This window comes from Mesoplodon densirostris, chromosome 1 (genome assembly GCF_025265405.1).
Source record: "Mesoplodon densirostris isolate mMesDen1 chromosome 1, mMesDen1 primary haplotype, whole genome shotgun sequence".
In the NCBI taxonomy this organism is placed as follows: domain Eukaryota; kingdom Metazoa; phylum Chordata; class Mammalia; order Artiodactyla; family Ziphiidae; genus Mesoplodon; species Mesoplodon densirostris.
The window spans coordinates 33,261,365-33,274,210 of record NC_082661.1 but is presented as its reverse complement, the minus strand read 5'-3'; the positions used below and the strand labels follow the sequence as shown (position 1 = coordinate 33,274,210).

Here is a 12,846-nt window from a genome sequence, read left to right as displayed (position 1 = left end):
TGATTTGAGTCTTCTCCCTCTTTTTCCTTGATGAGTCTGGCTAAAGGTTTGTCAATTTTGTTTATCTTTTCCAAGAACCAGCTTTTAGTTTTATTGATCTTTGCTATTTCTTTGCTTCTATTTCATTTATTTCTGCTCTGATGTTTACGATTTCTTTCCTTCTACTAACTTTGGGTTTGTTCTTTCTCTAGTTCCTTTAGGTGTAAGGTTAGATTGTTTATTTGAGATTTTTCTTGTTTCTTGAGGTAGGATTGTATTGCTATAAACTTTCCTCTTAGAACTGCTTTTGCTGCATCCTGTAGGTTTTGGATTGTTGTGTTTTCGTTGTCATTTGTCTCTAGGTATTTTTTGATTTCCTCTTTGATTTCTTCAGTGATCTCTTGGTTATTTTGTAATGTATTGTTGTTTAGCCTCCATGTGTTTGTGTTTTTTATGTTTTTTTCCCTGTAATTGATACCTAGTCTCATAGCATTGTGGTTGGAAAAGATGCTTGATATGATTTCAATTTTCTTAAATTTGCCGAGACTTGATTTGTGACCCAAGATGTGATCTATCCTAGAGAATGTTCCATGTGCCTTTGAGAAGAAAGTGTAATCTGCTGTTTTCAGATGGAATGTCCTATAAATATCAGTTAAATCTATCTGGTCTATTGTGTTTTTTAGAGCTTGTGTTTCCTTATTAATTTTCTATCTGGATGATCTCTCCATTGGTGAAAGTGGAGTGTTAAATCCCCCGCTATTATTGTGTTACTGTCGATTTCCTCTTTTATAGCTGTTAGCATTTGCCTTATGTATTGAGGTGCTCCTATGTTGGGTGCATATATATTTATAATTTTTATATCTTCCTCTTGGATTGATCCCTTGATCATTAGGTAGTGTCCTTCCTTGTCTCTTGTAACATTCTTTATTTTAAAGTCCATTTTATCTGATATGAGTATTGCTACTCCATCTTTCGATTTCCATTTGCATGCAATATCTTTGTCCATCCCCTCACTTTCAGTCTGTATGTGTCCCTAGGTCTGAAGTGGGTCTCTTGTAGACAGCATATATATGGGTCTTGTTTTTGTATCCATTCAGCGAGCCTGTGTCTTTTGGTTGGAGCATTTAATCCATTCACATTTAAGGTAATTAACGATATGTATATTCCTATTACCATTTTCTTAATTGTTTTGGGGTTTTTTTTTGTAGGTCCTTTGCTTGTCTTGTGTTTCCCACTTAAAGAAGTTCCTTTAGCATTCATTATAGAGCTGGTTTAGTGGTGCTGAATTCTCTTAGCTTTTGCTTGTTTTTAAAGCTTTGATTTCTCTGTCAAATCTGAATGAGATCCTTGCTGGGTAGAGTAATATTGGTTGTAGGTTCTTCCCTTTCATCACTTTAAATGTATTGTGCCACTCCCTTCTGGCTTGTAGAGTTTCTGCTGAGACATCAGCTGTGAACCTTAGGGGAGTTCCCTTGTGTGTTATTTGTCGTTTTCCCTTGTTGCTTTTAATAATTTTTCTTTGTCTTTAAATCTTGTCAATTTAATTCCTATGTGTCTCAGCCTGTTTCTCCTTGGGTTTGTCCTGCCTGGGACTCTGCGCTTCCTGGGCTTGGGTGGTTATTTCCTTTCCCATGTTACGGAAGTTTTCAACTATAATTTCTGCAGATATTTTCTCGGGTCCTTTCTCTCTCTCTTCTTCTTCTGGGACCCCTATAATGCGAATGTTGGTGTGTTTAATGTTGTTGCAGAAGTCTCTTAGTCTGTCTTCATTTCTTTTCATTCTTTTTTCTTTCTTCTGTCCTGTGGCAGTAAATTCCACCATTCTGTCTTCCAGGTCACTTATCCATTCTTCTGCCTCAGTTATTCTGCTATTGATTCCTTCTAGTGTATTTTTCATTTCAGTTATTGTATTGTTCGTCTCTGTTTGTTTGTTCTTTAATTCTTCTAGGTCTTTGTTGAACATTTCTTGCATCTTCTTGGTCTTTGCCTCCATTCTTTTTCCAAGGTCCTGGATCATCTTCACTATCGTTATTCTGAATTCTTTTTCTGGAAGGTTGACTATCTCCACTTCATTTAGTTGTTTTTCTGGGGTTTTATCTTTTTCCTTCATCTGGTACATAGTCCTTTGCCTTTTCATTTTGTCTGTCTTTCTGTGACCATGGTTTTTGTTCCAAAGACTGCAGGATTGTCGTTCTTCTTGCTTCTGCTGTCTGCCCTCTGGTGGATGAGGCTATCTAAGAGGCTTGTGCAAGCTTCCTGATGGGAGGGACTGGTGGTGGGTAGAGCTGGGTCTATCTATTTTATATATAGTAGTGTGTATATGTTAATCCCAAACTCCTAATGTATCCCTCCCCCTCCCCCAGCTTTCCCTTTTGGTAACCATAAGTTTGTTTTCTATGTCTTTGAGTCTCTTTCTGTTTTGTAAATAAGTTCTTTTATATCACTTTTTTGGATTCCATGTATAAGTGATATCATATGATATTTGTCTTCTCTTTGTGACTTACTTCATCTAGTATGATAATCTCTAGATCCATCCGTGTTGCTGCAAACAGCATTATTTCATTCTTTTTATGGCTGAGTAGTATTCCATTGTGTATGTATACCACATATTCTTTATCTATTCATCTGTTGATGGACATTTAGGTTGCTTCCAGGTCTTGACGATTGTAAATAGTGCTGGTATGAACACTCGGGGGTATGTACCTTTTCGAGTTAGAGTTTTCTCTGGATATATGCCCAGGAGTGGGATTGCTGGATCATATAGTAACACTATTTTTAGTTTTTTTAAGGAACCTCGATACTGTTCTCCATAGTGGCTGCACCAATTTACATTCCCACCAACAGTGTAGGAGGGTTCCCTCTTCTCCACACCCTCACCAGCATTTATTGTTTGTAGATTTTTGTAAGATGGCCATTCTGACTGGTGTGAGGTGATACTTCATTTAGTTTTGATTTACATTTCTCTAATAATTAGTGATATTGAGCATCTTTTAATGTGCCTGTCAGCCATCTGTATGTCTTCTTTGGAGAAATGTCTGTTTAGGTCTTCTACCCATTTTTTGATTGGGCTGTTTTTTGTTCTTTGTTTTTTTAATAAGCTATAGGAGCTCTTTGTATATTTTGGAAATTAATCCCTTGTTGGTCACATCATTTGCAAATATTTTTTCCCAGTCTATAGGTTGTCTTTTTGTTTTGTTTATGGTTTCCTGTGTTGTGCAAAAGCTTTTAAGTTTGATTAAGTCCCATTTGGTTATTTTTATTTTTATTTCCATTTCTCTAGAATGTTTTCTTTTTTACTCCTTTGTTTATTTAACTTTTTACATAGTTCTCATGTATGATGTTGATGATTTTTTAAAACTTTTAAGTTGTGCCCAGCTCATGATAGGCCTGCAATAAATATTTGTTAAAGAAATACTGGCTATTTAAAGAAAGCAGTACATGTATATTATAAAAATAGGCAAAAAAGGGGCATAAATAAAAAGGAAAAAAACACCTTATAATTTTGCCAGAGATCACTCCTGTTATTTACCTTTGTATAGAATTTTCCAGGTTTTATTTTTAAAAATTCATACATAATACATATTTTTTTTAAAGATGGGAGTCTTGTAACTTTTCCTCTTATCTTCTTTTTTCCCCATCTTTCTTTCTCCCTGACTCTCCCATTAAAATTATCAAGAAAATTAGGTACCAGATGGCTCAGAAATGCATGTCAGCAGCAAAGTGACCCCCTTCCAGGAATGAAGCAACTGTTGGGGATGGAATATCACCTGATCCATAATTTACTCATCAGAGATTTCCAAGAACTTCCATTAGGCCTTCTGGAGAGTGAATCAGTGTCCCTCTGTGTTGGACACTGCACCAAACTCAGCATTTTTCTCTTGCAGGCATTTTCAGCTTTTTACTATGTGATGGAGTTTTTAAACCTTACATCAGAGGAACAGTCAACTCATAAAAAGATGATTAACACGTTGGAAAAGTTCTGCTCTCAGCCTTGGGAAGAGGTAAGTGACTAGAAACAGCATCTGTTACCATTGCTCTCTGCCCTTGACAGCATGGAGGATGTGAGTCTGCTCTTCAAGTCATGGTAATGTGACCAAGATCCAGCACACATGTTAGAGAAGCCTAGATGGTGCACCCTATTAAGAGTAAGTTCACTGGCATTCCTTGATAACTTGGCATACAATGGCTTAAACAAAAAAGGTCTTATTGTTTTCACCTAATTCGAAGTCCGGAAGTAGTCAGTTGCTGGCATGGGGTGGGCAGCTTGACTATCTCAGCCATTCTTCAGTTGTTGTTAGGCCTGTTTCCTCATGGAAGCAAGGTGTAGCTTCAGGGATCACAGCCGTGTTCAAGGTCAGAAGAAGAATAGCACCAGATACATCTGTTCCTTTTTATAGGAAAGCAGAAGCTATCCCAGAAGCTCCTAGTAGTCTTTTCTCTTACATCTCATTGGCCAGGACTGGCTGGGAAAGCAGGATGCAGGATTTTATGACTGGCTTAGAGCCCTAGATCCATCATGAGCTACTTCCTGGAGCTGAGCGCATTGTCGCCCACTCCTTCCCCCAACACCCAGGGAAGACAGGCAATTCACAGAATCTGCCACAGACACCATTGTGGTAAGACCCTTTTTTCATCAGACAGGTCCAAGGTATCTCCTACTTATTCATAAATTTGAAGCACAAAATTTTTCTTGTCTGAGGCACTGAGTCATTCAAGATCCAGTGCTACCTGATGAAAGTTTCCAGGGACGTGAGAGAAAGATATGGAGTCTACTCTGATTTAAAAGAACAGATCACCTAGGAGTGGCTCAAAACAGCAGCTGTTTTAAATTGACAAAAGTGACTTAAAATGAGTGATTTTAAGAGAGATTGCAAAAGTGATCGCAAAAGTGACCAGTGCTTTCATTCTGAAGATATGCAATTAATTAAAAATGAAGGCTGTTCTCGTGGGCACTGACAACAGAGGAAGGAAGGTTGTGCAAGAGCCTGGACATCTGAAATTTTCTCTAAGTATTTTGTCTGAGTTAGAACATGAAGGAAGGGTATTCAGGGCTTTTGGAAAGAGCAGCTCAAATATGCCTCAGTACTTTACAAAACATTTAGGGGAGGCTTTTTGCAGCTAGTGGTGATCTGTGGAGAAAGACGAGCATCTCGGGTTCTTGAGCAAAATGCTTCCTAAACTGGGTTCCAGAGCAGTGTTTGTCAAATGTTACTATGTATGTGATCATACAGGGATCATATTAAAAAGCACATTCTGCACTGGCAGATCAGGGGTGAGGATTAACAAGTTCTCAGGGGATGCTGCTGATGCTAGTCCAGAGACCTAACTGAGTGGCAAGGCTTTTTATGAAACTGTTTCCTCAAGATGCTTATAGAGGCTCTAAACCAAAGACTTTGGTCAAGAGCATACAGAAAACTCTGGTTAAACAAAGATTAATAGATTTCTTTCATGCAAGATTTTTCACAGTTTTTAATATGCTAATGTGATTGTGAAACTCAAGTTTCACAAGGGATGGCAAACTATAGTAAAATTCAGTGTTGTTGAACCTATCAGACCACAGAAACTACTTTTTTCCTAGAACACTTATCAATGTCTCATAGAACCCTGTGGAGGAAAAGATTACTTAACAGACCCTAAACTGTGAACACCTGCACCCACTGAAGGAGTGCAGCACCACTCCCAAAGCTCTCTGCAGGGGCCAACTCTCAGGCCCATGTGAGCTGGGGCTTTTTCCTCTCTTGATCAGCTCTAATCACGAACATGAGGGCTATGGAGAAGTGCCTGTTGTTGTACAAGTATGATGTTTTCTTCACTTCACTTCCAGCTGCAGATGTATTTTGGTGAAGTGAAGGAGAAGTACCTGAGTGAATACTGCTTTTCTGGCACCTACATCCTCGCTCTTCTTCTGAATGGCTATCATTTTACAGCTGAGTCCTGGAAGAATATTCACTTCATGGGCAAGGTTTGTTAGGTTGGGGGGAGGTTGGGTTGTAGTGACTGAAGCAGCTTTGGGCTTAAAAGAGGTAGGAGTTAGCCTGATTTAATTTTGGCCTGATGTCCTGTCCTACCACTTCACCTCTAACCCAAGATGGCATTTTGTGTCCAGCTCTCCTGATAATGTTGACCAGCCAGTTGTGGGTATCCTATCTAAGGAGGGCTACTTGTATTCTCAGCCTCACCTTTCTGCTCACATAACAGTGACTAACCCCTTATAAAACAAAACATGAGATAGTAAAGTAATATAACAGTATTTCAACAGCCACAGTGATTCTGCGTGCTGACCTCAACATCCATCTCAAAGGCCCCTTCGTGAATCCAGAAGGGATGATCATGGTTTGTCATAAGGGGTGAAGGCCTTGTTGGTTGTAGCTTCAAGACTGACCAATCTGAAAGCTCGCTGTGAAGAATGAGATGAGTGGCTGTGAATGGGGGCCTTTGCTTAGAAGCCAGGCTTAGCATGAGCCTTAAAGAAGCAAGCCCATAGCTTTGCATTACCATAGCATTACCTGAAGGTATCCAGGCATAGTGCAACATTTACATTGGCAGCAAGACTCATGGGCACACTCATGCTTGATGAAAAATATCAAAAACAGGGCCTCCCTGGTGGCACAGTGGTTGAGAGTCCGCCTGCCGATGCAGGGGATACGGGTTCGTGCCCCGATCTGGGAGGATCCCATATGCCGCGGAGCGGCTGGGCCCGTGAGCCATGGCCGCTGGGCCTGCGCGTCCGGAGCCTGTGCTCCGCAAGGGGAGAGGCCACAACAGTGAGAGGCCCGCATACCTCAAAAAGAAAAAAAAAAAAAAAAAGAAAAAAAAATATCAAAAACAGTGTTTCTCTACCTTTTAAACCCATACCCACTAATGGCAAAAACAATTTATCCCTTTATTAAATATGGTGACTTCAAGTAAAACAAAGCATTGAGGCAGCAGAGAGCTGTAGTAGCCTTAAAGAGACTAGTTTCATCACACTCTTGTCAATATTGACTTTGCTAATTAAAATCTTTTCCTTGTTTTAACATCCCAGTCTTCCTTCCATTCCATCACAGTTTGTCTCTTTGAGAGATTTGTCTATGTCAAATTTACCTAGTGATTTATATTCTTTGAACTCCAATCTATGATCCATTGTTTCTAAACCTTAAGTGATAACTCCTCTAACTTTGGAGGCTTCCTTGACACAGGCAGTCAGATACGGTTCCATTCCCCATAAAGGGACATGGGCCTTTTTACAAATCATTAATTCCCAGTACTGGTAAAGGTTTAGGGGAGAGGAGCATTCCACATGGTATTGGTTGGAATGTAAACTGGCATAGCCTTTGGGAAGACTGTTTTGGCAACATGTGCTAGGAGCCTTAAAACATGTACATCATTTTGTCCAATTGCTCCATTTCTAGGATTTATAAATAATTGAACAAAGTGAGTAAAAATGAACATATAAGGCAGTTCATGTCAGTGATGATGTTGCAGAAATCCCTTAAGAGACATGGGATGATGTTTACAAGGAATTGTTAAGTGAATAATTCTACATACAATTTAATTCCATTTTTTATGTGAAAAACATGCACAGAGAGGACTGGTAGGATATGTCACAAAATGATAATAGCAGCAAGTTCTGAGTGATGAAGTAGAGGTGGTTTTTATTTTCTTTTTTAGGATTATCTATACTTCATGATTTTCCTACCATGATGACATACAACTCACGTAATAGAAACATTTCCACAGTTCTTTGTTATTCATAGACTACCTGTATTTCAATACATTTTGAGGTGACTTGAAAATATTCCTAGGAAGATGGCAAGGTTGGAGAATGTTTTTTCATTTAAGAATAATCCTTTCTCATGCATATGTGGTCTTTCATCTTGTCAAGTAAGACTGACTTGCTGGGATTATTCCCCAATTTTTCCCTAGTTGAATCATAAAAGAAGTCCTGGTTTCATATGGAGGAGATTCCTGGGCCTGACATTGATGCACAAGGCCTGTCATCCACCCCCCCTTCCCCACCCCAGCCACCCACATTCACACAAACAGCAAAAGAAGAATGCAAATTTCCAAAGGCCTAATTTGAATTAAGTTCTTCTAGTCAGGAGAACTGAGCCGTCATTCCCCAAATTCCTCTCTGAATTTGGGGAATTTAGTAGTGAGGCCCCACACTCTTCTGAATTTTGGAAATTTAGTAGTGAGACCCCACACTCTTCTGAATTTTGGGAATTTAGTAGTGAGACCCCACACTCTTATGAATTTGGGGAATTTAGTAGTGAGGCCCCACACTCTTCTGAATTTGGGGAATTTAGTAGTGAGACCCCACACTCTTCTGAATTTTGGGAATTTAGTAGTGAGACCCCACACTCTTATGAATTTGGGGAATTTAGTAGTGAGGCCCCACACTCTTCTGAATTTGGGGAATTTAGTAGTGAGACCCCACACTCTTCTGAATTTGGGGAATTTAGTAGTGAGGCCCCACACTCTTCTGAATTTGGGGAATTTAGTAGTGAGGCCCCACACTCTCCTTCTTAATCACTTGCTTCTGCTCCATTTTCCCTACAGCCATATTCCCAATTCAGAATATAAAAGTAATCCATTTAGAGAATTGAACGTGGTGCTCTCACTTCCTGGTTGCTCAGTGTTATGGATCGGGTTGCATGAAAGCTCATTTAATCCTCGGAGCAGAAACAACAGACTTTCCCCACTGTTTGCAGGTCCGGAGCACCAGCGTCGGGTGGACTTTGGGCTACATGCTGAACCTGACCAACATGATCCCATCTGAAGAGCCATTGTCCACACCTCTCTCCCACTCCACATATGTCATCCTCATGGTCCTCTTCTCCCTGATCCTGGTCATAGTGGTCATAATAGGCATATTTATCTTTCACAAGCCTTCGTATTTCTGGAAAGACATGGTATAGCAGGATCAGCTGAAATCTGCTGGCTGGAGTGAGAAGAAAACTTGCCCAGGGAGCACTTTCCTCCACAGTGGTGTACAAGGCCAGTCTTGACCAGCATGAAGCTTCCTTGGCTTTTGCTGAAGCCTTTCCATGGGAGGTATTTACCACCCACTGCCTCAAGAACTTCCTGGCAGACATTGTCTCTTTTGTGAGTCTCTCCAAACTCCCCCCCCGCCACTTTCTCTTTTGTACTCTGTGCTTGTGTAGCTCTTGAAGACCTGCCTCCTTTCATGATAGTTGCTTTATAAAAGAACAATATTGACTTTATCCAGAAGAACTGAGAGTCCTGAGTCCTGTGCTGGGAAGTTGCCCTGGCTAAAAGAAGAAACTTGGGAACTGATTCAGTTGTGGTCTTACAGACCCTTTCTCTCTCCTGTTTCCCATTTATTAAGAAAGCCATCCAATGCCTTTGGAGAAGACAGACACATATCCCGTGCCCAGCTTGCCCTTTGCATGGGAGAATTTTCTAGTCTAGGCAAGTATGTGCTAGGGCGAAAGAGTCCTACAAAGGAATTTGTGGGATGTGCAGTTAATCTAAGACAAAAAAGGGATGTGGGTAAGTCACATATTCCTGGGTGATGCCAAAATGCTAGAGTGGGACACCCAGACCAGAGATTATTTAAAAAGCTGCTGTACATATACATGGGCATTCAAATATCAGGGAGTATTATCTGGTAGGTGTACACATGTCAGGAAGAAAAATACAGTTACAACACAAGATCAGGAAAGTGCATCCTCCAACACATCTATTGGAGTTTCGTTTTTATTGCAGTAAAACGCATATAACCTAAAATTCACCATTATGACATATACAATTTAGTGAAATTTAGTACGTTCACAATGTTGTGCAACTGTCACCAATATCTAATTCCAGAATATTTTCATCACTAAGAAATCATTGGCTAGGGATTAGACCATCCTGTGGTAGGCTTGAACCATCAACCTTTCCATTTAGCCAAGCATGCTAACCAGTTGCACCACAAATGCTCACTGAGTTTTAAAGCCATGCCATATCGTACTGTCCCAGGGTTTAATTTAGTGAAAGAGTTGCATTAGTGCAGAGTGGCATGCCTTTTTTGCTCTCATGGTATTTACACAACGAAATGTGCCAGGAACCACATCTGCAAGTTTTGCTGCCAGTTCTAGGTACTTTTGCTTTAAGCATCTTTGCCATAGACATTTTTGCCACAAACATTTCACTGCAAATAATTGGCTCTAAAGCAATTTTGCCATAAAAGATAAAATAATGGAAAATCAAAGAGGGATAATTAAAAGGACATAATGAAACGAATAACAAAATTCAAGACTTATTGTGAAATATAAAATATTTGAGTACATTTAAAGTGTGTGTTGATTAATGGCAATACTGTGCACATAACTGATTTTATTTTGTGGGTTGTATCTAAGCACTTGTCTTCCAAGTCTTTCATTCATAGCATTTTATACTTTTTTTTTTTTTTTTTGCTCATTGATTTGTCTCCTCATTGTGCATCGTACTTTTTCTTTTTTGCTAAAATTTCTTCCTTCGTAAAGAGCGATGTAAGTTTCCAAATACTTAGAGACATCTTTGTAACTGAGCTTTGTGTTGTGTTTTGAAAGCTTCTACACGGTTGTTGTTTGTTCTTGGCATATTGTCACGTGTCCATTGATAGGTGTTCCAAAGTTGTGTGGGAAATGTGGGTTCACCTCTGCACCTTCCAGGACTTTGGCCTCTTTCTCCTCCACTGTAATGTGTTTCAAAATAAGAAACCAACTTTTGGGGCAAATCACTCTCATATGCCAGCTCGATAAAGCCATCAATAATGTCGCCAACTGGAAGAAATGCTAACATATTTCAACCAGTTGAAACCGAACTGTCAAACCAAAAACTGTCAACCAGTTATTTTATCTTTCACAGGGAATTTGCCTTACAGCCAATTAGTTATTCGATGAAAATGTTTGTTGCAGAAGTGCTTGTGGCAGAGATGTCAATGGCAAAGATGCTTATGGTGAAGGTACCTAGAACCCATTTCAACATGTAATTAATATATGTTATTAATGAGATTTTTGTTTTTTAATATTGTTTTTGAAATCTGTCGCATATTTTACACTTACAGTACATCCTAATCAGGACTCCATTTCAAGTGCTCAATAGCCATGTGTGGCTAGTGGCTACCATATTGAATAGCACATGTCTAAAAGTACATTCAAAGCTAAAAAGACACAGGCAATAACACTTTGTCTTTCTCTTGAGGGGCGGAATTTTCTTTAAACAGCTATAGATGCTATAACATTCTTGCTATTATTTATTATATATGAAGTTTAACATTATTCTTAACAAGCTTTTAACATCCCAGCTCAGAATTTCACATTACTCCTCAGGTTTATTGCCTTTTTTGTGAAGACACAGATGCCTATTATTCAGGCCAAGATGCCTGATGAAAGACCTTTGGGAAATTTAATCTGGATTCAAAGATAATACAAGATAATTGGATGCTTATATTCTATGGTCACAATGTAAATTTGAATATTAAAATAAAGATTAGTCTCTTAATAGCTCACAGAGCAAAGTTTACCATATAATAGTAACATTACTATTAAAATATATTCTCATTTATTGTCAGTTTGAAAGATGAGCTGAATTTCACTGAAATTGGTCTCATTCCTCTCTGATTCAGAGTCTAATCGTTGCTATCTTATTAGAACATGAGTTGCTCATAGTTAGCCTGTACTAGCCAGGTATTTCTTTCAGTTTGTGCTAGTTTTATTATTTTTTAAAATTTCTTATAACCTCAAAATTTCAGTGGCTTACCACAATAAACATTGATTTTTCATGTTCATGGGTCTGCAAGTCAGCTAGTATATCTACTTGTGGTGGTAGGTCTGGTTCAGGCCTGCTCCATATATCTCCCACTCTCCTTGTCTGGTGGCTTCCTGAGCCATGTTCCCACGATGAGTGGTAGGGGCATAAGAAAGGGAGAGAAAATACAGGATGCCTCTTCAGGCCTTGGCCAAGACAGGCCCCTGTCACTTCCATCCACATTCTACTGACCAAAATAAGTCATATGACTAAGCCCAACATAGGAAGCTGGAGAAACACTGGGAGGAATGGCAGAGTCATGTGACAAAGGACATGAATAACTAATTCTAACACAGGAAATTCGTGAAACTTGGGCACAACGATTCAATCTACCACAGCGTCTCATTAACTAAAACATAAAGTACGTTTTCTTCAAATTAAAATCTACTTATCTTGCCAAAGAATATTCTTCTTAAAAAATGTCATTTCTTCTGTGACATCATCAATTACAACTTTTTTTCACAGCCTTAATCAGGGTGCTCTGGCAGCTCCTAAATTAGTCTCACATTCTAAAATGATAGATTTCCTAAGAGTCCATCTATTTATTTTCCTTATATGTTTAGGACAGTGTATAGTTAACTACCCAAGTTTTTATTTGCATAAGAACCTAATACAACTGAACATACATAATTGGTTTTATCACAGGTATAATGGATTTTTTAATAAAGGGGGAAGGAATGTCTCCAAAAGCCTTCTCTTTCAAAAGTGGTATTTAGGACTGCATGTGGTAAAAGCATTGTTGTACTTTTTGCATTTCTCTATTTTAAGTAATTTAATTTCTAAATTTAAATTGATGATTTAATGATGGCACCACTCTAATCAGCATCTGAGTTGACTTTTTATTTTTATATCCCTTTTGCATGATGAATAGCAGAGAACATGAATTAGTCAATGAGAAGTGAGATACAGTCACCTAAGAAACAACATCATTTCTTATAATGAAGTTCTAAGAAGAGAGGGGAGGAAAGTCATGTGAGCCAGATAGGGAACAGTATGTATTTAGGATGACTTAAACTGAACTCTGCCCTTCCTCCTAAACCTGCTCCTCCTCCTGCATTTTATCATGATTAATGCCACCACTGCCTCTAG

At 39.0% G+C, this 12,846-nt stretch overlaps 1 protein-coding gene across 2 annotated transcripts in view; it reads left to right on the top strand.

The window, feature by feature from the left end:
• ENTPD1 (ectonucleoside triphosphate diphosphohydrolase 1) overlaps positions 1 to 8,879 on the top strand; it is a 94,558-nt gene extending 85,679 nt beyond the window's left edge. For both annotated transcript variants that reach the window (XM_060111655.1, XM_060111647.1), the window contains 3 exons: positions 3,864 to 3,980; positions 5,804 to 5,941; positions 8,673 to 8,879. In XM_060111655.1, the coding sequence (XP_059967638.1) occupies positions 3,864 to 3,980; positions 5,804 to 5,941; positions 8,673 to 8,879 (462 nt within the window). The remainder of the gene's footprint in view (positions 1 to 3,863; positions 3,981 to 5,803; positions 5,942 to 8,672) is intronic.
• The last annotated feature ends 3,967 nt before the right edge of the window (positions 8,880 to 12,846 follow it).